The 25,617-nt window shown below is 38.8% G+C and overlaps 1 protein-coding gene and 1 pseudogene across 12 annotated transcripts in view; both read right to left on the reverse strand.

Moving 5' to 3' along the window:
* CCDC138 (coiled-coil domain containing 138) overlaps positions 1-25,617 on the reverse strand; it is a 135,688-nt gene that overhangs the window by 77,860 nt on the left and 32,211 nt on the right. For 11 of the 12 annotated variants that reach the window (XR_008289234.1, XM_053200350.1, XM_053200344.1 and 8 more), the window contains 3 exons: positions 16,533-16,610; positions 16,328-16,435; positions 13,055-13,219 (listed from right to left, as the gene is read on the reverse strand). Coding sequence is in view for 11 of the 12 variants with exons in the window: in XM_053200350.1 (XP_053056325.1) it covers positions 13,055-13,219; positions 16,328-16,435; positions 16,533-16,610 (351 nt within the window). In the remaining variant the exon portion in view is untranslated. The remainder of the gene's footprint in view (positions 1-13,054; positions 13,220-16,327; positions 16,436-16,532; positions 16,611-25,617) is intronic. The other variant, XM_053200345.1, reaches the window with a different exon arrangement.
* LOC128311336 (ubiquitin thioesterase OTUB1-like) lies at positions 13,235-15,409 on the reverse strand (annotated as a pseudogene).

Raw genomic sequence — 25,617 nt, forward strand, 5'->3', positions numbered from 1 at the left:
CTATACAAACATATTATCTGGACTTTAAAAGATTAAGTAATTTTAAGATACACATGTAACCACTAAAAATTATAATGGAATCTGTTATTTTATTTAGATGATAAAAGCGGATTACAAAAAAACAAGTGTAATATGATGCCATTTATGGTTTACATTGAAAAAGATATATGAAAGAATATTTTTTAAAAATACTATAAAATTTTAGCTATTGGGGTAATACTTTCCTCTTAACAGGTGTGACTTGCATAAATAATAATTAATAAAGTCAATTTGTAAAAATAATCAAATGTTTAAAAAAGATGTCTATGGGGCATCTGGGTGGCTCAGCTGGTTAAGCATCCTACCTTGGCCCAGGTCATGATCTCATGGTTCGTGAGTTCAAGCCCTGCATCAGGCTCTGTGCTGACAGCTCAGAGCCTAGAGCCTACTTCTGATTCTGTGCCTCCCTCTCTCTCTCTGCCCCTCCCCCACTAGTGCTCTGTCTCTGTCTCTCAAAAATAAAAATATTAAAAAAATTTTTTAAAAGATGTCTATGAACACTGCTTCAAAAATATGTCATTTTGCTAGAAAATGTCAAGACCACAAAGATATATTCTAAGCCTTTGATGGAATCCTACTTCTGGTATAGTAGCCTAAGAAAAACACCTAAAATACACCCCTTCTAAAGCATATGAGGTGCTTCAAAAATGTAGAAGTATCTTAATTACTTAGCAATAGGGAAATGGTTAACTCGAACTCCACACCCAAAAAACAAATAATCCAGTGAAGAAATGGGCAGAAGACATGAATAGACACTTCTCTAAAGAAGACATCCGGATGGCCAACAGGCACACGAAAAGATGCTCAACGTCGCTCCCCATCAGGAAAATACAAATCAAAACCACACTCAGATACCACCTCATGCCAGTCAGAGTGACTAAAATGAACAAATCAGGAGACTACAGATGCTGGCGAGGATGTGGAGAAACGGGAACCCTCTTGCACTGGTGGTGGGAATGCAAACTGGTGGAGCCGCTCTGGAAAACAGTGTGGAGGTTCCTCAAAAAATTAAAAACTGATCTACCCTATGACTCAGCAATAGCACTGCTAGGTATTTACCCAAGGGATACAGGAGTGCTGATGCATAGGGGCACTTGTGCCCCAATGTTTATAGCAGCACTTTCAACAATAGCCAAATTATGGAATGAGCTTAAATGTCCATCAACTGATGAATGGATAAAGGAATTGTGCTTTATATATACAATGGAATACAACGTGGCAATGAGAAAGAATGAAATACGGCCTTTTGTAGTAACGTGGATGGAACCGGAGAGTGTTATGCTAAGTGAAATAAGTCATACAGAGAGAGACAGATACCATATGTTTTCACTCTTATGTGGATCCCGAGAAACTTAACAGAAGACCACGGCAGAGAGGAAGGGGAAAAAAAAAGGTTAGAGAGGGAGGGAGCCAAAACATAAGAGACTCTTAAAACCTGAGAATAAATTGAGGGTTGATGGGGGGTGGGAGGGAGGGGAAAGTGGATCATGGGCATTGAGGAGGGCACCTGTTGGGATAAGCACTGGGTGTTGTATGGAAACCAATTTGACAATAAATTTCATATTAAAAAAAAAAGTGTATATCCACTCTGTGGACTAAAGATTATAAACAAGAAAAATATTAATAATTAAGTAAAAACAATAAAAGCTAGGATACAAAGTCATATGTAATTAGACCACAGATATGATCAATAGGTACAGAAAATAAACATACGAGTTTGGAAGGACATATGTAGCCTTTCACAGTACCATCTAGGCACTACTGACTACTTCCTCCTTTGGAAATACTCATTGGCTTCTGTGACACCAATTTCTCCTAGTTTTCCTTCTACTTCTCTAGTCACTATCAGTCTTTCTGGCCGGTTCATCTTCACTCACTTGGTCATTAAATGTTGGCGTTCCTCAAATTCAGTATTAGCCAACACAGACTAATTAGCCCATACAAACTAATGACTCCCATATTTACATATTTAGCACAGACTCCTCTTTGTGTTGAGCTCTGGTCCCTTATATTGATGTCTATCAGACACATCCATTTTGGTATCTCAAACTCAGCTTGTCCAGAACTTACCAGATTAAGGAGGCTCAAACCCAGATGTACTCCAATATTTCCTATTTTGAGAGAATGCTACTGACATTCATCCAGTTGCAAAAGTCAGAAACCTGGGAACCAACTAGACACCTCAACTTATATACTAGATCCATTACGAAGTCTCATCTGTTTTACCTCCTAAATATTTTCTCAACAGTCTACTTCTAATTCCATAACCATGATTCTAATGCAAATTACTGTCTTAATTCATCTGAACTACTTAAGACTTTCCTAACTGTTCTCCAGCATCTGCTCTGGAGCCTTCACTGCAGTGAAGGATCTTCAAAAGCATAAATCTGATGCTATTTTCTCCTTAAAGATCTTCACTGGTTTCCTACTAGTCTTAGTTATTATTTTCTGGAATGAAATTTCAAGCAAAATTGAAAAATTAGACACCTCAAGGAGAAATGTCTAAACTGTATGTTTATGGGTAAATGGAATTTAATAACTATTCACTATCTTAAGGCCATAATTCCAGTAAAATCTTCTATACTTAATCCCCTTCCCCCTATATTTTAATATGAGATTTAAAATTGGTAAAGAATCAAAGTGATTTGGGGCACGTGGCTGGCTGAGTTGGTAGAGCACGTGACCCTTGATCTTGGGGTTGTGAGTTCCAGCCCCAAGTGGGGAAGAGTGGGAGGAGAAGGAAGAGAAGTATCATCATCATCATCATCATCAAAGTGATTTTTTTCAGAGTGAAATCTTTCAAATGAGACTACACATATGTAGGCAAGATAGAGTACACAGAATTACCTATAAAGCATTTTGCCACACAAGTTACATAATACCAAAAAGAAGGATGCAGAAAAATTAAGAATGTGAGATACTCAACTGAGCTCTTCCACAAACTACCATAAAAATGGGAGGCAAGAAGGATGGTGGAGAAAGTGAAGTATCTTAAGTTTAAAGAGACTCGACCAAGACAACCACAAAGGCCTGGTTATATTTCTATTTTTGTTGTGGTGGTGAATTTTTTGTTAATACGTTTATTGAGACATAATTCATACACCATATAATTCACCTATTTAAAGTGTACAATTAAATGATTTTTAGTATATTCACACAGTTGTAAAACCATTATCATAATCAGTTTTAGAACATTTTCATCACCTACTCCCAAAAAACCCTAACCATTAGCAGTCATCCCAATACTGCCCCAACCACTGATCTGCCTTCTCTATATAGATTCACCTATTCTGGATTTTTCATATAAATGGAATCATACAATATGTGGTCTTTTGTGACTTGCTTCTGTCACTTTCAATATTTTCTTTCTTTTTTTTTTAAGGTTTGAGACTGGGTTCATTTGTTGTTTTTTTAAATGTTTATTTGAGAGACAGAGAGAGAGAGAGAGAGAGAGAGAGAGAGAGAGAGAGAGAGAGAGACTCAAAGAGAAAGGAAAACAGAGGATCTGAAGCAGACTCTGTGCTGACCAGAGAGAACCCAATGCAGGGCTTGAACTCACGAACAGTGAGATCACGACCCGAGCCTAAGTCAGACACTTAACCAACAGAGGCCACTCAGGTGCCCCTACTTTCAATATACTCAAAGTTCATTCATGTTGTAGTATGCATCAATACAGCATTTCTTTTTACCACCAAATAATATTCCACTGTATACATAGACCATATCCATTTATCCACCGATGGACACTTGGATTGTCCACTTTTTGGCTATTATGAATCACTCTGCTATGAACATTCCTGTACAAATTTCTGTGCGTACATATGCCTTCATCTCTCCTGTACATACCTAGGAATGGAAATGCTGACTTACATAGTAATCTATGTTAAATCTTTTCAGGAACTGCCAGACTATTTTCCAAAGGTGCTACAGTTTTATAATTTCACCAGCAGTATAGGAGTTTCAATTTCTTCATTTACATTTTGGTCACAATTAAGATTACCCAGTTTTTTGTTTTTTAATTTGCCATCCTAGTGATGGGATGTGATATATCAAAATGGTTTTGATTTGCATTTCCCAAGTTAGTAATGTTGAGCATCATTTCATGTGCTTATTGACCAACTGTATATGATTTTTACAGAAATGTCTACTCAGATCCATAGTGCATTTTTAATTAGGTTTTCGTTTATATTACTAAGTTGTAAGGCTTTTTAAAATATATTTCAAATGGAAGTCCCTTATCAGATATATGATTTGAAAAATACTTTCTCTATTCAGTTGAATTGTCTTTTGACTTTCATGATGGTATCCTCTGGAGCATAAAAGTTAAAAAGAAAAAAAAGTTTTGTCTTAAATTTCATTTTTATTAGTTAGAATATTCCCAGCAATGGAGGTTTTTTTATCTTCTGGTTTGGTCTTAACAACAATTAACATTTATTGAATATGTGTTTTTATCAGGCACTGTAAGAAGCTAGGGCTGTAGAGATGTAGAAGCCAAATTTGTTGGCAAAACTCCAAAGATCACCATGATTCAACCCTGCTTTCTTCTCCCACTACTACCCATTACTTTCTTCACATCTGGTACTCCAGCCATCCAGACCTTCTGTAAATAACTAACATACATTGCTCTTTTCCCCAATTCCATGTTTTCTTTCATGTTATTTCCATATACCCTTATTACTAAGATAAGATGAGCAAAACTGAATGTATTTAAGGTGTACAATGTGATGTTTTAATATATGTATACATTGTGAAATGGCTACCACAACCAAGATAATTAACATACCCATCATCTCACACAGTTACCTTTTATTTATTTTTGGTGGTGAGAAACACTTGAGATCCTAACAGGTCTGAGGTGAGATATCACTGTAGGTTTGTTTTAATCTGTGCTTCTTGCTCTGAACAATAGCCAAATTATGGAAAGAGCCTAAATGTCCATCAACTGATGAATGGATAAAGAAATTGTGGTTTATATACACAATGGAATACTACGTGGCAATGAGAAAGAATGAAATATGGCCTTTTGTAGTAACGTGGATGGAACTGGAGAGTGTGATGCTAAGTGAAATAAGCCATACAGAGAAAGACAGATACCATATGGTTTCACTCTTATGTGGATCCTAAGAAACTTAACAGAAACCCAAGGGGGAAGGGAAGGAAAAAAAAAAAAAGAGGTTAGAGTGGGAGAGAGCCAAAACGTAAGAGACTGTTAAAAACTGAGAACAGCTCTCTCTCCCTGGTATCTCACCACTGCGTCAGTGCAGTTAGGCATCAGCAAATTAATGAGAGGAGAGAGGAGGCCCCTGCTCTTGAGCACCTGCAGGAACTTACTCCAGCTCCAGACACACCGTAAACACTTTCATCTAACGGAAGATAAGCTGTGAAATCGGATTTCTGAACCACAAGACACTTGTGTAAAAAACTGCATTCCATGCCAGGCCTGAAATGTTCCAAAGCTCAGTTCGTATTTTCTTTTAGAAATTATTTTGGCGAGGAGAGAGGGAAGATGGCGGCGTAGGAGGACGCTGGGCTCAACGCGCGTCCTGCTGATCACTTAGATTCCACCTACACCTAAATAACCCAGAAAACCGCCAGAGGATTAGCAGAACGGAGTCTCCGGAGCCAAGCGCAGACGACAGGCCCACAGAAGAGGGTAGGAAGGGCGGCGAGGCGGTGCGCGCTCCACGGACTGGCGGGAGGGAACCGGGGTGGAGGGGCGGCTCGCCCGCCAAGCAGAGCCCCCGAGTCTGGCTGGCAAAAGCGGAGGGGCCGGCGGACTGTGTTCCGACAGCAAGCGCGACTTAGCATCTGGGAGGTCATAAGTTAGCAGCTCTGCTCGGAAAGCGGGAAGGCTGGAGGACAAAGGGAGGGAGAGCTGCTGAGCCTCCGGACGACAGAGCTCAGTTTGGTGGGGAACAAAGGCGCTCGCCAGCGCCATCTCCCCCGCCCATCCCCCAGCCAAAATCCCAAAGGGAACCAGTTCCTGCCAGGGAACTTGCTCGCTCCGCACAAACACCCAACGCTGTGCTTCTTCGGAGCCACCCCTCTGGCAGCGGGTCTGACTCCCTCCCGCTGCCACAGGGCCCCTCCTAAGGAGAAGCGCCCCTCCTGCCCCCATGCACCTCGCCTACCCACCCCAGCTAATAGGACAGATCCCCAGCACCACAAGCCTGGCAGTGTGCAAGTAGCCCAGATGGTCCACACACCCCACAGTGAATCCCGCCCCTAGGAGAGGGGAAGAGAAGGCACACACCAGTCTGACTGTGGCCCCAGCGGTGGGCCTGACAGCAGCCCCGCCCACCAACTCCAGTGATACACCACAGCACAGGGGAAGTGCCCTGCAGGTCCTCACCACTCCAGGGACTATCCAAAATGACCAAGCGGAAGAATTCCCCTCAGAAGAATCTCCAGGAAATAACAACAGCTAACGAACTGATCAAAAAGGATTTAAATAATATAACAGAAAGCGAATTTAGAATAATAGTCATAAAATTAATCGCTGGGCTTGAAAACAGTACAGAGGATAGCAGAGAATCTCTTGCTACAGAGATCAAGGGACTAAGGAACAGTCACGAGGAGCTGAAAAGCGCTTTAAACGAAATGCAAAACAAAATGGAAACGATGACAGCTCGGATTGAAGAGGCAGAGGAGAGAATAGGTGAACTAGAAGATAAAGTTATGGAAAAAGAGGAAGCTGAGAAAAAGAGAGATAAAAAAATCCAGGAGTATGAGGGGAAAATTAGAGAACTAAGTGATACACTAAAGAGAAATAATATACGCATAATTGGTATCCCAGAGGAGGAAGAGAGAGGGAAAGGTGCTGAAGGGGTACTTGAAGAAATTATAGCTGAGAACTTCCCTGAACTGGGGAAGGAAAAAGGCATTGAAATCCAAGAGGCACAGAGAACTCCCTTCAGACGTAACGTGAATCGATCTTCTGCACGACATATCATAGTGAAACTGGCAAAATACGAGGATAAAGAGAAAATTCTCAAAGCAGCTAGGGATAAACGTGCCCTCACATATAAAGGGAGACCTATAAGACTTGTGACTGATCTCTCTTTTGAAACTTGGCAGGCCAGAAAAGATTGGCACGAGATATTCAGTGTGCTAAACAGAAAAAATATGCAGCCGAGAATCCTATATCCAGCAAGTCTGTCATTTAGAATAGAAGGAGAGATAAAGGACTTCCTAAACAAACAAAAACTGAAGGAATTTGTCACCACTAAACCAGCACTACAAGAGATCCTAAGGGGGATCCTGTGAGACAAAGTACCAGAGACATCACTACAAGCATAAAACATACAGACATCACAATGACTCTAAACCCGTATCTTTCTATAATAACACTGAATGTAAATGGATTAAATGCGCCAACCAAAAGACATAGGGTATCAGAATGGATAAAAAAAAACAAGACCCATCTATTTGCTGTCTACAAGAGACTCATTTTAGATCTGAGGACACCTTCAGATTGAGAGTGAGGGGATGGAGAACTATTTATCATGCTACTGGAAGCCAAAAGAAAGCTGGAATAGCCATTCTTATATCAGACAAACTAGACTTTAAATTAAAGGCTGTAACAAGAGATGAAGAAGGGCATTATATAATAATTACAGGGTCTATCCATCAGGAAGACCTAACAATTATAAATGTCTATGCGCCGAATACCAGAGCCCCCAAATATATAAAACAATTACTCACAAACATAAGCAACCTTATTGACAAGAATGTGGTAATTGCAGGGAACTTTAACACTCCACTTACAGAAATGGATAGATCATCTAGACACACGGTCAATAAAGTAACAAGGGCCCTGAATGATACATTGGATCAGATGGACTTGACAGATATATTTAGAACTCTGCATCCCAAAGCAACAGAATATACTTTCTTCTCGAGTGCACATGATACATTCTCCAAGATAGATCATATACTGGGTCACAAAACAGCCCTTCATAAGTTTACAAGAATTGAAATTATACCATGCATACTTTCAGACCACAATGCTATGAAGCTTGAAATCAACCCCAGGAAAAAGTCTGGAAAACCTCCAAAAGCATGGAGGTTAAAGAATACCCTACTAACGAATGAGTGGGTCAACCAGGCAATTAGAGAAGAAATTAAAAAATATATGGAAACAAACGAAAATGAAAATACAACAATCCAGACGCTTTGGGATGCAGCAAAGGCAGTCCTGAGAGGAAAATATATCGCAATCCAGGCCTATCTCAAGAAACAAGAAAAATCCAATACAAAATCTAACAGCACACCTAAAGGAACTAGAAGCAGAACAGCAAAGACAGCCTAAACCCAGCAGAAGAAGAGAAATAATAAAGATCAGAGCAGAAATAAACAATATAGAATCTAAAAAAACGGTAGAGCAGATCAACGAAACCAAGAGTTGGTTTTTTGAAAAAATACACAAAATTGACAAACCTCTAGCCAGGCTTCTCAAAAAGAAAAGGGAGATGACCCAAATAGATAAAATCACGAATGAAAATGGAATTATTACAACCAATCCCTCAGAGATACAAACAATTATCAGGGAATACTCTGAAAAATTATATGCCAACAAATTGGACAACCTGGAAGAAATGGACAAATTCCTAAACACCCACACTCTTCCAAAACTCAATCAGAAGGAAAGAGAAAGCTTGAACAGACCCACAACCGGCCAAGAAATTGAATCGGTTATCAAAAATCTCCCAACAAATAAGAGTCCAGGACCAGATGGCTTCCCAGGGGAGTTCTACCAGACGTTTAAAGCAGAGCTAATACCTATCCTTCTCAAGCTATTCCAAGAAATAGAAAGGGAAGGAAAACTTCCAGACTCATTCTGTGAAGCCAGTATTACTTTGATTCCTAAACCAGACAGAGACCCAGTAAAAAAAGAGAACTACAGGCCAATATCCCTGATGAATATGGATGCAAAAATTCTCAATAAGATACTAGCAAATCGAATTCAACGGCATATAAAAAGAATTATTCACCATGATCAAGTGGGATTCATTCCTGGGATGCAGGGCTGGTTCAACATTCGCAAATCAATCAACGTTATGCATCACATTAATAAAAGAGAAGAACCATATGATCCTGTCAATCGATGCAGAAAAGGCCTTTGACAAAATCCAGCACCCTTTCTTAATAAAAAACCCTTGAGAAAGTCGGGATAGAAGGAACATACTCAAAGATCATAAAAGCCATTAATGAAAAGCCCACAGCTAACATCATCCTCAATGGGGAAAAACTGAGAGCTTTTTCCCTGAGATCAGGAACACGACAGGGATGCCCACTCTCACCGCTGTTGTGTAACATAGCGTTGGAAGTCCTAGCATCAGCAATCAGACAACAAAAGGAAATCAAAGGCATCAAAATTGGCAAAGATGAAGTCAAGCTTTCGCTTTTTGCAGATGACATGATATTATACATGGAAAGTCCGATAGACTCCACCAAAAGTCTGCTAGAACTGATACATGAACTCAGCAAAGTTGCAGGATACAAAATCAATGTACAGAAATCAGTTGCATTCTTATACACTAACAATGAAGCAACAGAAAGACAAATAAAGAAACTGATCCCATTCACAATTGCACCAAGAAGCATAAAATACCTAGGGATAAATCTAACCAAAGATGTGAAAGATCTGTATGCTGAAAACTACAGAAAACTTATGAAGGTAATTGAAGAAGATTTAAAGAAATGGAAAGACATTCCCTGCTCATGGATTGGAAGAATAAATATTGTCAAAATGTCAATACTACCCAAAGCTATCTACACATTCAATGCAATCCCAATCAAAATTGCACCAGCATTCTTCTCGAAACTAGAACAAGCAATCCTAAAATTCATATGGAACCACAAAAGGCCCCGAACAGCCAAAGTAATTTTGAAGAAGAAGACCAAAGCAGGAGGCATCACAATCCCAGACTTTAGCCTCTACTACAAAGCCGTCATCATCAAGACAGCATGGTATTGGCACAAAAACAGACACATAGACCAATGGAATAGAATAGAAACCCCAGAATTAGACCCACAAACGTATGGCCAACTAATCTTTGACAAAGCAGGAAAGAACATCCAAAGGAAAAGAGACAGTCTCTTTAACAAATGGTGCTGGGAGAACTGGACAGCAACATGCAGAAGGTTGAAACTAGACCACCTTCTCACACCATTCACAAAAATAAACTCAAAATGGATAAAGGACCTGAATGTGAGACAGGAAACCATCAAAACCCTAGAGGAGAAAGCAGGAAAAGACCTCTCTGACCTCAGCCGTAGCAATCTCTTACTTGACACACCCCCAAAGGCAAGGGAATTAAAAGCAACAATGAATTACTGGGACCTTATGAAGATAAAAAGCTTCTGCACAGCAAAGGAAACAACCAACAAAACTAAAAGGCAACCAACGGAATGGGAAAAGATATTTGCAAATGACATATCAGACCAAGGGGTAGTATCCAAAATCTATAAAGAGCTCACCAAACTCCACACCCGAAAAACAAATAACCCAGTGAAGAAATGGGCAGAAAACATGAATAGACACTTCTCTAAAGAAGACATCCGGATGGCCAACAGGCACGTGAAAAGATGTTCAACGTCGCTCCTTATCAGGGAAATACAAATCAAAACCACACTCAGATATCACCTCACGCCAGTCAGAGAGGCCAAAATGAACAAATCAGGAGACTATAGATGCTGGGGAGGATGTGGAGAAACGGGAACCCTCTTGCACTGTTGGTGGGAATGCAAATTGGTGCAGCCGCTCTGGAAAGCAGTGTGGAGGTTCCTCAGAAAATTAAAAATAGACCTACCCTATGACCCAGCAATAGCACTGCTAGGAATTTACCCAAGGGATACAGGAGTGCTGATGCATAGGGGCACTTGTACCCCAACGTTTATAGCAGCACTCTCAACAATAGCCAAATTGTGGAAAGAGCCTAAATGTCCATCAACTGATGAATGGATAAAGAAATTGTGGTTTATATACACAATGGAGTACCATGTGGCAATGAGAAAGAATGAAATATGGCCCTTTGTAGCAACATGGATGGGACTGGAGAGTGTTATGCTAAGTGAAATAAGCCATACAGAGAAAGACAGATACCATATGTTTTCGCTCTTATGTGGATCCTGAGAAACTTAACAGAAACCCATGGGGGAGGGGAAGGAAAAAAAAAAAAAAAGGAGGTTAGAGTGGAAGAGAGCCAAAGCATAAGAGACACTTAAAAACTGAGAACAAACTGAGGGTTGATGGGGGGTGTGAGGGAGGGGAGGGTGGGTGATGGGTATTGAGGAGGGCACCTTTTGGGATGAGCACTGGGTGTTGTATGGAAACCAATTTGACAATAAACTTCATATATTGAAAAACAAAATAACACTGATGCAGTGACAGAAACAAAACAAAGCATAAGGCGGGGGTGGGCGCCTGGGTGGCTCAGTCAATTAGGCGTCTGATTGCTGATTTCAGCTCAGGTCATGATCTCATGGTTTGTGGGACTGAGCCCTGCACTGGACTTCTGCTCTGTCAGGAGCTTGGGAATCCCTGCTTGAGATTGTCTCTTTTCTCTCTCTGCCCCTCCCCTGCTCACTCACTCACTCTCTCTCAAAATAAAAAATACATATATAAATACATAAATAAATAAATAAGAAAGGATATGGGCTTAATTACACAAAAATGTAAAACTTTTATACAACATAGACTACTACTCATTCTAAAATTCATATGGAATCTCCAGGCACAGTGAACAGACAAAAAACAATCTTGAAAAAGAACAAAGTTGAAGGTCTCACACTTCCTGATTTCAAACTTGCTGCAAAGGTACAGTAATCACAACAGTGTCATATTCACATAGAGATATAAAAACCAATGAGACAGAGAGCCCAGAAATAAGCCCTCACATACATGGTGAAATAATGTTTGTCAAGGGTGCCAAGACCACTCAATGGGGAAAAGGACAGTCTCTTCAACAAACGGTGAGGGGAAAACTGGATATTCACTTGTGAAAAATGAAGTGGACCCTTATCTTACACCAGAGACAAAAAACTAACTGAAAATTAATCAGAGCCTTAAATATAACTAAAATTGCACTAATTTCTAGAAGCATTACTTGGCTTATGGCACTTTTCTTCCACCTTCAAAGCTAGCAAACATGGGCTGAGTCTCTGACCTGTTCTTCTGCTTTGTCTGGTTAAAAATTCACATGACTACTGGACCCACTCAGACAACCTGGCCAATCTCTATTGGAAAGTCAGCTGATTAGCAAACAGTAATTCACTTCTGCCATATAACATAACATATAGAAAGGTTCCAGGGATTAGGATATGAGTATCTTGAAAGCCATTATTCTGCCAAGCAGAAAAGGCATTTAGAAGAAACATTTTAGTTACGTAAAGATGAAAACTGGAAATAATTTTGTCAAATGAAACCCTAGCCAATATTTAACAATTATATAATTTTTTCTGAAAACACTAAACAAACAACTTTAGATGTCTACTGTTCAAAGTTTTAATATATTTCTTGTAGAATGTAGTTGTCAACCTCTAATGACCATATATACTAACTAGAAATCATGAGTACTAATATCCAAATTAATGTCTGTAACTTAAGAAAATGGTCATTTCTTTTTGTTAACGAGAAGCCCCTTACAAATAGATTTTTCATCCCTTCATGACAAAAAGTAAAACAAAATTATTTTAGTGGAAATCATGTGTTATCAATCAGGAATTGTTCGTATCACTGATCATTTGCCTAACTCTAGTATACAATTATTTTGCCATTTCTGGATTAAGATGTTAACTTCTAGTCTCTATCTTTAAAAAGAATTCCCATTATTTTAAGAAAAATAAAAGTATGAATTAATTTTAATTAAGTCTGAAATGAATCTTTTCAGAACTATTGGTATGGTCAATTTTCAATCAAAAATATTTTCAATATTTTTTCCCTTATAACATATACAATAGGCTTTCCAGTTTTGATCTTCATAAGTCATATATATCAAATCAAGAAACAAACCTTTATACACTTCTCCTGAATATCATTTCTCTGAGAAGCAAATTTCAGTAGGGGCTTTTCACCATCCATTCCAGATTCTTCGCTTTTTAGTTTACTAAGGTGGTGATCTGAAATCCAGTCCATGAAGACAGTTAAAAGTTCATAAACTTGTGCATTAAGTGGTACCTATATGTAAAAAATTAAACCAAACATATATTTCAGTTCACAACCTGATAAAATTTCAAAGACAAGTTTTAAATTTGGGGATTATAGAAAAAGTTACCTAAAGAATGCCATTAAAATATTTATTGAATGACAAAGCTTCCCCAAACAAAGGAAATTCCAAATCAAACACTTCCATTTAACATAAGAAACACGTTAAATGATGGCTGAGACAAGGGGAGAAAATTCATCTTAAAAATGAAATTGAAAGAACTTTGCCTTATTACCAAAAAAAGAATTTTCATAAAAATTCTTTACCTAAGTTTGATAACATAATAAAATTGGCCTTAACTCAAAAGTACATACCATCATAGCTAAAATATTTTAATAAATTTAAAGATTTAGAAAGTTAAAACAATTTCCACCAAAGAACTTCGTATTTTCTTCTTCCCAAAAAAGTTGTTTCTTTGTTTTTATAACATTCTATAAACAGGATATGAAAATTTTCCTGGAAATCCTCCTCTCTGAGTGTCTATCAAAGCAAAGTAAAGAACAAAATGCCAGAAAAATTTATAGATTCAATTACACTGATTTTAGTATTCCTTCAAATCACTTTTAGTCAAATTCTACATTTACCACACATCTACCTTAAACAGGGAACTACACTAGATTTAGTTTTTTAGAAATCTGAAAAGACAAAGAAACAAAAGCAAATAAATAAAAAAGTAACATTAAGCAGACAGCAATCTACAAAATCAGAATGAGATTAGAGTTACATTATTCTGAACGAGTAATTTTAACCTGTTTTCCTCAAATGGAAACTTTAGATAACTTCAGTCATCATTAAGTACCGAGTAGAAATAAAACTGAGTTAATACAACATGGAAGGCTGTATAAGAGGAAAAAGGTCAGAGTGGGGGTATGAAATATTTCCATTTACAACCACAAAAAATATTTCTGAACATATGTGCTGCCTGGCAGAGGGCAGTGGCAGGCCAGGGCAGTGGCAGACAGGGGCAAGTCCTATTTGTAGAGGAAATCGTAGTTCCAGGAGGTAGAGAAGGTAGATCTTAGGCCCAGAGACTTCAGGAAAGATGTGCAGGTTGGTGCTATACCCTCTGTGCAATCTCCTTCCACCCACCTGGATGGAACCCTGAGGGCGTGGGCCAGCATGATGACAAGAATGTGGTTACTATCCTCATATGTGGCCTCTACCTCCTGGTGGCAGAATTCCTTTACAGTGCACCCACCTTCACTGAAGTGCTCATACTACAGGAAGCCTGAGGTGAACAGTTGCAGGTAGACTAACAGAAAGTCCAAGGTCCTCTGGTTATTGAAGGAGGGCAGCAAGTTGGCTACTTAGGTCTGCTTCTCCATCTGCTCAGTTAGGTCTATAAACATGGTGTGGAAATCTTCAACTGTGAACAGTGAAGCCCTGGGAAACCAGGTCTTCTTTGATCTTGGCAGATACGGGCTTGAACTGCTAAAACTCCCTGCTGACATCCAGCAGCATTTCCACGTGGAGAATTCAAAACCTCGATAGAATCTGTTCATATAAGGGCATCTGGGTAGCTCAGCAGTTAAGTATCCCACTTCAGCGTAAGTCATGATCTCCCAGTTTGTGGGTTTGAGCCCTATATTGAGCTCTCTGCTGGCAGCACGGAGCCCACTTTGGATGCTCTATCTCCCTCTCTCTCTCTGTCCCTCCCCTCTCTCAGAAATAAATAAACATTTAAGAAGAAGGAGGAGGAGGAGGAGGAGGAGGAGGTGGAGCAGCAGCAGCAGCTGCTCACATAAAGCCTGGTCTTGCAGATATATGAGAACTTTTGGTGGAGGTGCTCAATCTTCCAGTGATAGATGTCATCCAGCATATTCCCTGCATAGGATGGTGAGTTCTAGTAGCTCCAAGAAGAGAAGGTTCTGCATAGCAATCTTTTGCTGAATTTCGTCCTGAGTCATGATGTCTTCATCATAAGCCAGACAGTTAACACCTTCAGAGTCACACTGCCCAATGGTGGCTCCTGATTTTACTACTCAGATTCCACAAAAATCTTTAAACAGTGCTGTGTTCCCACTTTATGAAAATAAGTAGAGGATTTATAAAAATTATTAAAAGCCCACATTGAGATATCACTACTCACCCACCGAAAAGGTCAAAATGAAAAAGACTGAAAACAAATGTTGGCAAGGTTGTGGAGCAATCACAAAATTCATAGGAGTATAAAATGGTACAACAGCTTTGGAAAACTGGCAGTTTCATGAAAAGTCAAATATCTATGACCCATAAATTCTGGCCTTAGTTGTATTTCCAAGATGAATGAAAACACATGTCCGCTAAAAGCCTTGTACACAAATATTCTTAACAGCTTTATTCATAATAGACAAAAAATAGAAATAGCCCAGGTGCCTATCAACAGAAGAATAAACAAATTCTGTGATACAGTCATACAATGGAATACTACTGACCAACTACAGAGGAACAAACTATTGATACACCCAATGTTATAATGAGTAAAATAAGCCTTACCCAAATGAATGCATACTATACAATCTCATTGACCTAAATTCTAACATAGGTAAAATGAATTCATGGTAATAGACTGCAGATTAACAGCTACTTCTTACAAGGAAGAGCTGAGAAAGGACAAGGGAACTTTCTAGAGTGATGGAAATATTCTCTATCTAGTTGTAGGTTACAGGAGTATAGGCATTCTTCAATACTGACCAAACTATATACTTAACAATATACATTATGTTACTGTAATTTATGCCTCAATGTAAACAAATCCTTAGGAAAAAATAAATAAATTAGAGCTCATTCAGGTGTGGACTGCAGTCTTGACAGAAAACATTGAAAGCTTATGGGTTCTTAAAACACAATGAATAATAAAGCTCTTATTAAGCTTAAGATCCTGTGATCTGTCAATGTTACTAGGCCTGAAACACTACTGAAATACTTTGTTTTGCTTTTGTAAATAGAAGCGTATTAGAAACATTATACAGCTATTTCTCTGTAAATGAATTATTATGGTGAATCTTTTCATATCAAAAAGGATAGGGAAAAAAAGGTTCAAGAACAAAGAGAAAAAATGTCTTTGCCTTCTATTGGAGAAATTTTCAATCACATCATACCTTGTGAGTTTTTGAGACTGGTACTTTTTCTTGTCTTAAACTTTTCATTTCGTTAGCAGCATGGGAATTTCCTTTCAGTCTCTGTATTGTCATAAACTCGTATTTCCTCTGCAACAGTGCATATCCATGAATTAAAACACAATTTTATTAAATGTGAGAAAACCCAAAGGCAATTATTTAAAATTCACTTGTGCAGGCAGCTTACCTGTAAATTATCTAAACGAGCTTGAACTCTCTTAGCCTGAATCTCCATCTTCTTGTTTTCTTCACTTACTTCATTTAACTACAGTGAGAAAATATTAAATATTTCAATATAAAACTTAAGCTGACTTCATACTAAAGATTTCCAAAATAATCTACTATTTTATCTAGTCTGCCTAACCAAACAATGTAACAAAACAGAGGTAGCATTCATGATTAAAGAAAATCACAGCTGAGGGTAACTAGACTTATCTTGGAAATCATTTTGAAATGTATAAAAATATTGAATCACTATGATATACACCTGAAATTAATAGGATATTGTACGTCAATTATACTTCAATAAAATAATATAAAATTTTTAATTAAAACAAAACACACCTAAAAATCATCATTAGTCCTCAAAGTACTAACAGTATCTAAGTTTACTGCATTCTATAAAAATCTGTTAAGTCTCCTGATATCTTACAAGTATATGTTTTAATGGGAAAGATCTTTTAATTGAACTATTTATTGAACTATAATGTGTGTATAGAAAAGTGTACAAATCATTAAAGCATGCAGTGTAATAAACTATTGAAATAGGATTACTATATAAATTTGGGAAGAACTGTCATGCTTAAAAATATTGAGTCTTCCCACCTATGAGCATAACATAAACTTCAATTTATTTAGGTCTTCTTTATTTTAATAATGTTTTGTACTTTTCAGTATATATGTTATACACATCTTTGTTTAGATTTAACCTTGATAGCTAATATTTTTTGATATTATCTGTATCGTTCAATAAATAATTTATTATCTGATTTTTGGTATATAAAAATACACCTGGTTTTTGTTGTTTTATTTTTTATTTTTTTTATTTTTATTTTTTTTCAATATATGAAGTTTATTGTCAAATTGGTTTCCATACAACACCCAGTGCTCATCCCAAAAGGTGCCCTCCTCAATACCCATCACCCACCCTCCCCTCCCTCACACCCCCCATCAACCCTCAGTTTGTTCTCAGTTTTTAAGTGTCTCTTATGCTTTGGCTCTCTTCCACTCTAACCTCCTTTTTTTTTTTTTTTCCTTCCCCTCCCCCATGGGTTTCTGTTAAGTTTCTCAGGATCCACATAAGAGCGAAAACATATGGTATCTGTCTTTCTCTGTATGGCTTATTTCACTTAGCATAACACTCTCCAGTCCCATCCATGTTGCTACAAAGGGCCATATTTCATTCTTTCTCATTGCCACATGGTACTCCATTGTGTATATAAACCACAATTTCTTTATCCATTCATCAGTTGATGGACATTTAGGCTCTTTCCACAATTTGGCTATTGTTGAGAGTGCTGCTATAAACGTTGGGGTACAAGTGCCCCTATGCATCAGCACTCCTGTATCCCTTGGGTAAATTCCTAGCAGTGCTATTGCTGGGTCATAGGGTAGGTCTATTTTTAATTTTCTGAGGAACCTCCACACTGCTTTCCAGAGCGGCTGCACCAATTTGCATTCCCACCAACAGTGCAAGAGGGTTCCCGTTTCTCCACATCCTCCCCAGCATCTATAGTCTCCTGATTTGTTCATTTTGGCCTCTCTGACTGGCGTGAGGTGATATCTGAGTGTGGTTTTGATTTGTATTTCCCTGATAAGGAGCGACGTTGAACATCTTTTCACGTGCCTGTTGGCCATCCGGATGTCTTCTTTAGAGAAGTGTCTATTCATGTTTTCTGCCCATTTCTTCACTGGGTTATTTGTTTTTCGGGTGTGGAGTTTGGTGAGCTCTTTATAGATTTTGGATACTACCCCTTGGTCTGATATGTCATTTGCAAATATCTTTTCCCATTCCGTTGGTTGCCTTTTAGTTTTGTTGGTTGTTTCCTTTGCTGTGCAGAAGCTTTTTATCTTCATAAGGTCCCAGTAATTCATTGTTGCTTTTAATTCCCTTGCCTTTGGGGGTGTGTCAAGTAAGAGATTGCTACGGCTGAGGTCAGAGAGGTCTTTTCCTGCTTTCTCCTCTAGGGTTTTGATGGTTTCCTGTCTCACATTCAGGTCCTTTATCCATTTTGAGTTTATTTTTGTGAATGGTGTGAGAAGGTGGTCTAGTTTCAACCTTCTGCATGTTGCTGTCCAGTTCTCCCAGCACCATTTGTTAAAGAGACTGTCTCTTTTCCTTTGGATGTTCTTTCCTGCTTTGTCAAAGATTAGTTGGCCATACGTTTGTGGGTCTAATTCTGGGGTTTCTATTCTATTCCATTGGTCTATGTGTCTGTTTTTGTGCCAATACCATGCTGTCTTGATGATGACAGCTTTGTAGTAGAGGCTAAAGTCTGGGATTGTGATGCCTCCTGCTTTGGTCTTCTTCTTCAAAATTACTTTGGCTGTTCGGGGCCTTTTGTGGTTCCATATGAATTTTAGGATTGCTTGTTCTAGTTTCGAGAAGAATGCTGGTGCAATTTTGATTGGGATTGCATTGAATGTGTAGATAGCTTTGGGTAGTATTGACATTTTGACAATATTTATTCTTCCAATCCATGAGCAGGGAATGTCTTTCCATTTCTTTAAATCTTCTTCAATTACCTTCATAAGTTTTCTGTAGTTTTCAGCATACAGATCTTTCACATCTTTGGTTAGATTTATCCCTAGGTATTTTATGCTTCTTGGTGCAATTGTGAATGGGATCAGTTTCTTTATTTGTCTTTCTGTTGCTTCATTGTTAGTGTATAAGAATGCAACTGATTTCTGTACATTGATTTTGTATCCTGCAACTTTGCTGAGTTCATGTATCAGTTCTAGCAGACTTTTGGTGGAGTCTATCGGACTTTCCATGTATAATATCATGTCATCTGCAAAAAGCGAAAGCTTGACTTCATCTTTGCCAATTTTGATGCCTTTGATTTCCTTTTGTTGTCTGATTGCTGATGCTAGGACTTCCAACGCTATGTTACACAACAGCGGTGAGAGTGGGCATCCCTGTCGTGTTCCTGATCTCAGGGAAAAAGCTCTCAGTTTTTCCCCATTGAGGATGATGTTAGCTGTGGGCTTTTCATTAATGGCTTTTATGATCTTTGAGTATGTTCCTTCTATCCCGACTTTCTCAAGGGTTTTTTATTAAGAAAGGGTGCTGGATTTTGTCAAAGGCCTTTTCTGCATCGATTGACAGGATCATATGGTTCTTCTCTTTTATTAATGTGATGCATAACGTTGATTGATTTGCGAATGTTGAACCAGCCCTGCATCCCAGGAATGAATCCCACTTGATCATGGTGAATAATTCTTTTTATATGCCGTTGAATTCGATTTGCTAGTATCTTATTGAGAATTTTTGCATCCATATTCATCAGGGATATTGGCCTGTAGTTCTCTTTTTTTACTGGGTCTCTGTCTGGTTTAGGAATCAAAGTAATACTGGCTTCACAGAATGAGTCTGGAAGTTTTCCTTCCCTTTCTATTTCTTGGAATAGCTTGAGAAGGATAGGTATTAGCTCTGCTTTAAACGTCTGGTAGAACTCCCCTGGGAAGCCATCTGGTCCTGGACTCTTATTTGTTGGGAGATTTTTGATAACCGATTCAATTTCTTGGCCGGTTGTGGGTCTGTTCAAGCTTTCTCTTTCCTTCTGATTGAGTTTTGGAAGAGTGTGGGTGTTTAGGAATTTGTCCATTTCTTCCAGGTTGTCCAATTTGTTGGCATATAATTTTTCAGAGTATTCCCTGATAATTGTTTGTATCTCTGAGGGATTGGTTGTAATAATTCCATTTTCATTCGTGATTTTATCTATTTGGGTCATCTCCCTTTTCTTTTTGAGAAGCCTGGCTAGAGGTTTGTCAATTTTGTGTATTTTTTCAAAAAACCAACTCTTGGTTTCGTTGATCTGCTCTACCGTTTTTTTAGATTCTATATTGTTTATTTCTGCTCTGATCTTTATTATTTCTCTTCTTCTGCTGGGTTTAGGCTGTCTTTGCTGTTCTGCTTCTAGTTCCTTTAGGTGTGCTGTTAGATTTTGTATTGGATTTTTCTTGTTTCTTGAGATAGGCCTGGATTGCGATATATTTTCCTCTCAGGACTGCCTTTGCTGCATCCCAAAGCGTCTGGATTGTTGTATTTTCATTTTCGTTTGTTTCCATATATTTTTTAATTTCTTCTCTAATTGCCTGGTTGACCCACTCATTCGTTAGTAGGGTATTCTTTAACCTCCATGCTTTTGGAGGTTTTCCAGACTTTTTCCTGGGGTTGATTTCAAGCTTCATAGCATTGTGGTCTGAAAGTATGCATGGTATAATTTCAATTCTTGTAAACTTATGAAGGGCTGTTTTGTGACCCAGTATATGATCTATCTTGGAGAATGTATCATGTGCACTCGAGAAGAAAGTATATTCTGTTGCTTTGGGATGCAGAGTTCTAAATATATCTGTCAAGTCCATCTGATCCAATGTATCATTCAGGGCCCTTGTTACTTTATTGACCGTGTGTCTAGATGATCTATCCATTTCTGTAAGTGGAGTGTTAAAGTTCCCTGCAATTACCACATTCTTGTCAATAAGGTTGCTTATGTTTGTGAGTAATTGTTTTATATATTTGGGGGCTCTGGTATTCGGCGCATAGACATTTATAATTGTTAGGTCTTCCTGATGGATAGACCCTGTAATTATTATATAATGCCCTTCTTCATCTCTTGTTACAGCCTTTAATTTAAAGTCTAGTTTGTCTGATATAAGAATGGCTATTCCAGCTTTCTTTTGGCTTCCAGTAGCATGATAAATAGTTCTCCATCCCCTCACTCTCAATCTGAAGGTGTCCTCAGATCTAAAATGAGTCTCTTGTAGACAGCAAATAGATGGGTCTTGTTTTTTTTTATCCATTCTGATACCCTATGTCTTTTGGTTGGCGCATTTAATCCATTTACATTCAGTGTTATTATAGAAAGATACGGGTTTAGAGTCATTGTGATGTCTGTATGTTTTATGCTTGTAGTGATGTCTCTGGTACTTTGTCTCACAGGATCCCCCTTAGGATCTCTTGTAGTGCTGGTTTAGTGGTGACAAATTCCTTCAGTTTTTGTTTGTTTAGGAAGTCCTTTATCTCTCCTTCTATTCTAAATGACAGACTTGCTGGATATAGGATTCTCGGCTGCATATTTTTTCTGTTTAGCACACTGAATATCTCGTGCCAATCTTTTCTGGCCTGCCAAGTTTCAAAAGAGAGATCAGTCACAAGTCTTATAGGTCTCCCTTTATATGTGAGGGCACGTTTATCCCTAGCTGCTTTGAGAATTTTCTCTTTATCCTCGTATTTTGCCAGTTTCACTATGATATGTCGTGCAGAAGATCGATTCACGTTACGTCTGAAGGGAGTTCTCTGTGCCTCTTGGATTTCAATGCCTTTTTCCTTCCCCAGTTCAGGGAAGTTCTCAGCTATAATTTCTTCAAGTACCCCTTCAGCACCTTTCCCTCTCTCTTCCTCCTCTGGGATACCAATTATGCGTATATTATTTCTCTTTAGTGTATCACTTAGTTCTCTAATTTTCCCCTCATACTCCTGGATTTTTTTATCTCTCTTTTTCTCAGCTTCCTCTTTTTCCATAACTTTATCTTCTAGTTCACCTATTCTCTCCTCTGCCTCTTCAATCCGAGCTGTCATCGTTTCCATTTTGTTTTGCATTTCGTTTAAAGCGCTTTTCAGCTCCTCGTGACTGTTCCTTAGTCCCTTGATCTCTGTAGCAAGAGATTCTCTGCTATCCTCTGTACTGTTTTCAAGCCCAGCGATTAATTTTATGACTATTATTCTAAATTCGCTTTCTGTTATATTATTTAAATCCTTTTTGATCAGTTCGTTAGCTGTTGTTATTTCCTGGAGATTCTTCTGAGGGGAATTCTTCCGCTTGGTCATTTTGGATAGTCCCTGGAGTGGTGAGGACCTGCAGGGCACTTCCCCTGTGCTGTGGTGTATCACTGGAGTTGGTGGGCGGGGCTGCTGTCAGGCCCACCGCTGGGGCCACAGTCAGACTGGTGTGTGCCTTCTCTTCCCCTCTCCTAGGGGCGGGATTCACTGTGGGGTGTGTGGACCATCTGGGCTACTTGCACACTGCCAGGCTTGTGGTGCTGGGGATCTGTCCTATTAGCTGGGGTGGGTAGGCGAGGTGCATGGGGGCAGGAGGGGCGCTTCTCCTTAGGAGGGGCCCTGTGGCAGCGGGAGGGAGTCAGACCCGCTGCCAGAGGGGTGGCTCCGAAGAAGCACAGCGTTGGGTGTTTGTGCGGAGCGAGCAAGTTCCCTGGCAGGAACTGGTTCCCTTTGGGATTTTGGCTGGGGGATGGGCGGGGGAGATGGCGCTGGCGAGCGCCTTTGTTCCCCACCAAACTGAGCTCTGTCGTCCGGAGGCTCAGCAGCTCTCCCTCCCTTTGTCCTCCAGCCTTCCCGCTTTCCGAGCAGAGCTGCTAACTTATGACCTCCCAGATGCTAAGTCGCGCTTGCTGTCGGAACACAGTCCGCCGGCCCCTCCGCTTTTGCCAGCCAGACTCGGGGGCTCTGCTTGGCGGGCGAGCCGCCCCTCCACCCCGGTTCCCTCCCGCCAGTCCGTGGAGCGCGCACCGCCTCGCCGCCCTTCCTACCCTCTTCCGTGTGCCTCTCATCTGCGCTTGGCTCCGGAGACTCCATTCTGCTCTACACCTGGTTTTTGAATATTGAACTTATATCCAAAGATTCTCCTAAATTTATTTAATTCTACTAACTTGTCTGTATACTTGTCTGTATACTTATCTTAATTCTACTTACTTGTTTGGATACCTCTGTATATAAGTACATAATCATATCATCAGTAGATAAGTCTTACTTCTTATAATCCTTATTTTTCCAATCCTTATTTTCTACTTTTTTTTTTTCCCTATTGCACTGACTAGCAATTTCATTATAGTGTTCAATAGAAACAGGAACAGTGAGGACACTTTGTTCTGATTTCAGAGGGAAAACATTTCAATAACCCATATTAAGTATGATTTTGCTGTTGGATTTTTTTTGTAGATACTTATCAAAATGAAGTTTTCTTTTATTACTATTATCGACATGGTGCTCAATTTTATTATCAGCAGAAATTATGATTTTTCTACTCTTTTTCTACTCTTATTAGATAATGTGTTAATTTTCAAATGATAAATCACCTTTGTATTCCTGTATTAAATCCACTCAGTTGTATTATTTTTATGCATTGCTAGACTCAGCCTGCTAACATTTAAAAATTTTACATCTATATTCATGTAACTGGTTTGAATATTTCTTTTCTTGTAACATTCTTGACATGTTTAGTTTCAAGATTACACTGGCCTATTACAACAAGAAAGGGAGTTTTTCTCTTTTCCTATTTATATTTAAGACACAGGATGTTTCCTCCTTAATAGTTAGTCATTAGTTTTACTGTTCCTGGTCTTATTTTTCTCTGATCACTTTTAAAATTTTATCTTTATTTAATGTTTTTAGCAGTCTTAAAATTAAAGCAGTGTTCTTCTGTATGGTTTCCCTAAATATGTACCCTGCTTAGGCTTAACATAATTTCTTGAATCTGTAGGTTGATGGGTTTGCTTGTTTGTTTTTTACCGTTTTGGATAGTAAGTGATCATTTCTCTTCCCATATTTTGTTTTTGCCTATTATCCCTCTTATTTATTTTATTTTATTTTTTTAATTTACATCCAAGTTAGTTAGCATATAGTGCAACAATGATTTACCCATTTAGCCCATCCCCCCCCCGACAACCCCTCCAGTAACCCTTTGTTTGTTCTCCATCTTTAAGAGTCTCTTATGTTTTGTCCCCTCCCTATTTTTGTATTATTTTTGCTTCCTTTCTCTTATGTTCATCTGTTCTGTGTCTTAAAGTCCTCATATGAGTGAAGTTATATATTTGTCTTCTGACTAATTTCACTTAGCAAAATACCCTCCAGTTCCACCCACATAGTTACAAACGGCAAGATTTAATTCTTTATGATTGCCAGGTAATACTCCATTGTATATATATACCACTTCTACTTTATCCATTCATCCATAGATGGACATTTGGGCTCTTTCCATACTTTGGCTATTGTTGATAGTGCTGCTATAAACATTGGGGTGCATGTGCCCCCTCGAAACAGCATACCTCTTCCCCTATGATAAATACCTAATAGTGCAATTGCTGGGTCGTAGGGTAGTTCTATTTTTAGTTTTTTGAGGAACCTCCATACTGTTTTCCAGAGTGGCTGCACCAGTTTGCATTCCCACCAGCAATACACAGGGGATCATCTTTCTCCACATGCTCTCCAACATCTGTTGTTGCCTGGTTAATGTTAGCCATTCTGACAGGAGTGAGATAGTATCTCATTGTGGTTTTGATTTGTATTTCCCTGATGATGAGTGATGTTGAGCATGTTTTCATGTGTTGGTTGGCCATCTGGATATCTTCCTTGGAGAAGTATCTATTCATGTGTTTTGCCCATTTCTTCACTGGGTTATTTTTTGGGGGGTATTGAGTTTGATAAGTTCTTTATAAATTTTGGATACTAACCCTTTATCTGATATGTCATTTGCAAATATCTTCTCCCATTCTGTCAGTTGCCTTTTAGCATTGCTTGTGCAGAAGCTTTTTATTTTGATGAGGTCCCAATAATTCATTTTTACTTTTGTTTCCCTTGCCTCCCTTGTTTCCCTTGACGTGTTGAGTAAGAAGTTGCTGCAGCCAAGATCAAAGAAGTTTTTGCCTGCTTTCTCCTCAAGGATTTTAATGGCTTCCTGTCTCACATTTAGGTCTTTCATCCATTTTGAGTTTATTTTTGTGGATGGTGTAAGAAAGTGGTCCAGGTTAATTCTTCTGCATGTTGCTGTCCAGTTTCCTCAGCACCACTTGCTGAAGAGACGGTTTTTATTCCATTGGATATTCTTTCCTGCTTTGTCTAAGATTAGTTGGCCATAGGTTTTTGGATCCATTTTTGGGTTCTCTATTCTGTTCCATTGATCTGAGTGTCTGTTTTTGTGCCAGTACCATACGGTCTTGGTGATTACAGCCTTGTAATACAGCTTGAAGTCCAGGATTGTGGGGACTCCTGCTTTGGTTTTCTTTTTCGAGATTGCTTTGGCTATTCGTGGTCT

This window comes from Acinonyx jubatus, chromosome A3 (assembly GCF_027475565.1).
Source record: "Acinonyx jubatus isolate Ajub_Pintada_27869175 chromosome A3, VMU_Ajub_asm_v1.0, whole genome shotgun sequence".
Taxonomy (NCBI): domain Eukaryota; kingdom Metazoa; phylum Chordata; class Mammalia; order Carnivora; family Felidae; genus Acinonyx; species Acinonyx jubatus.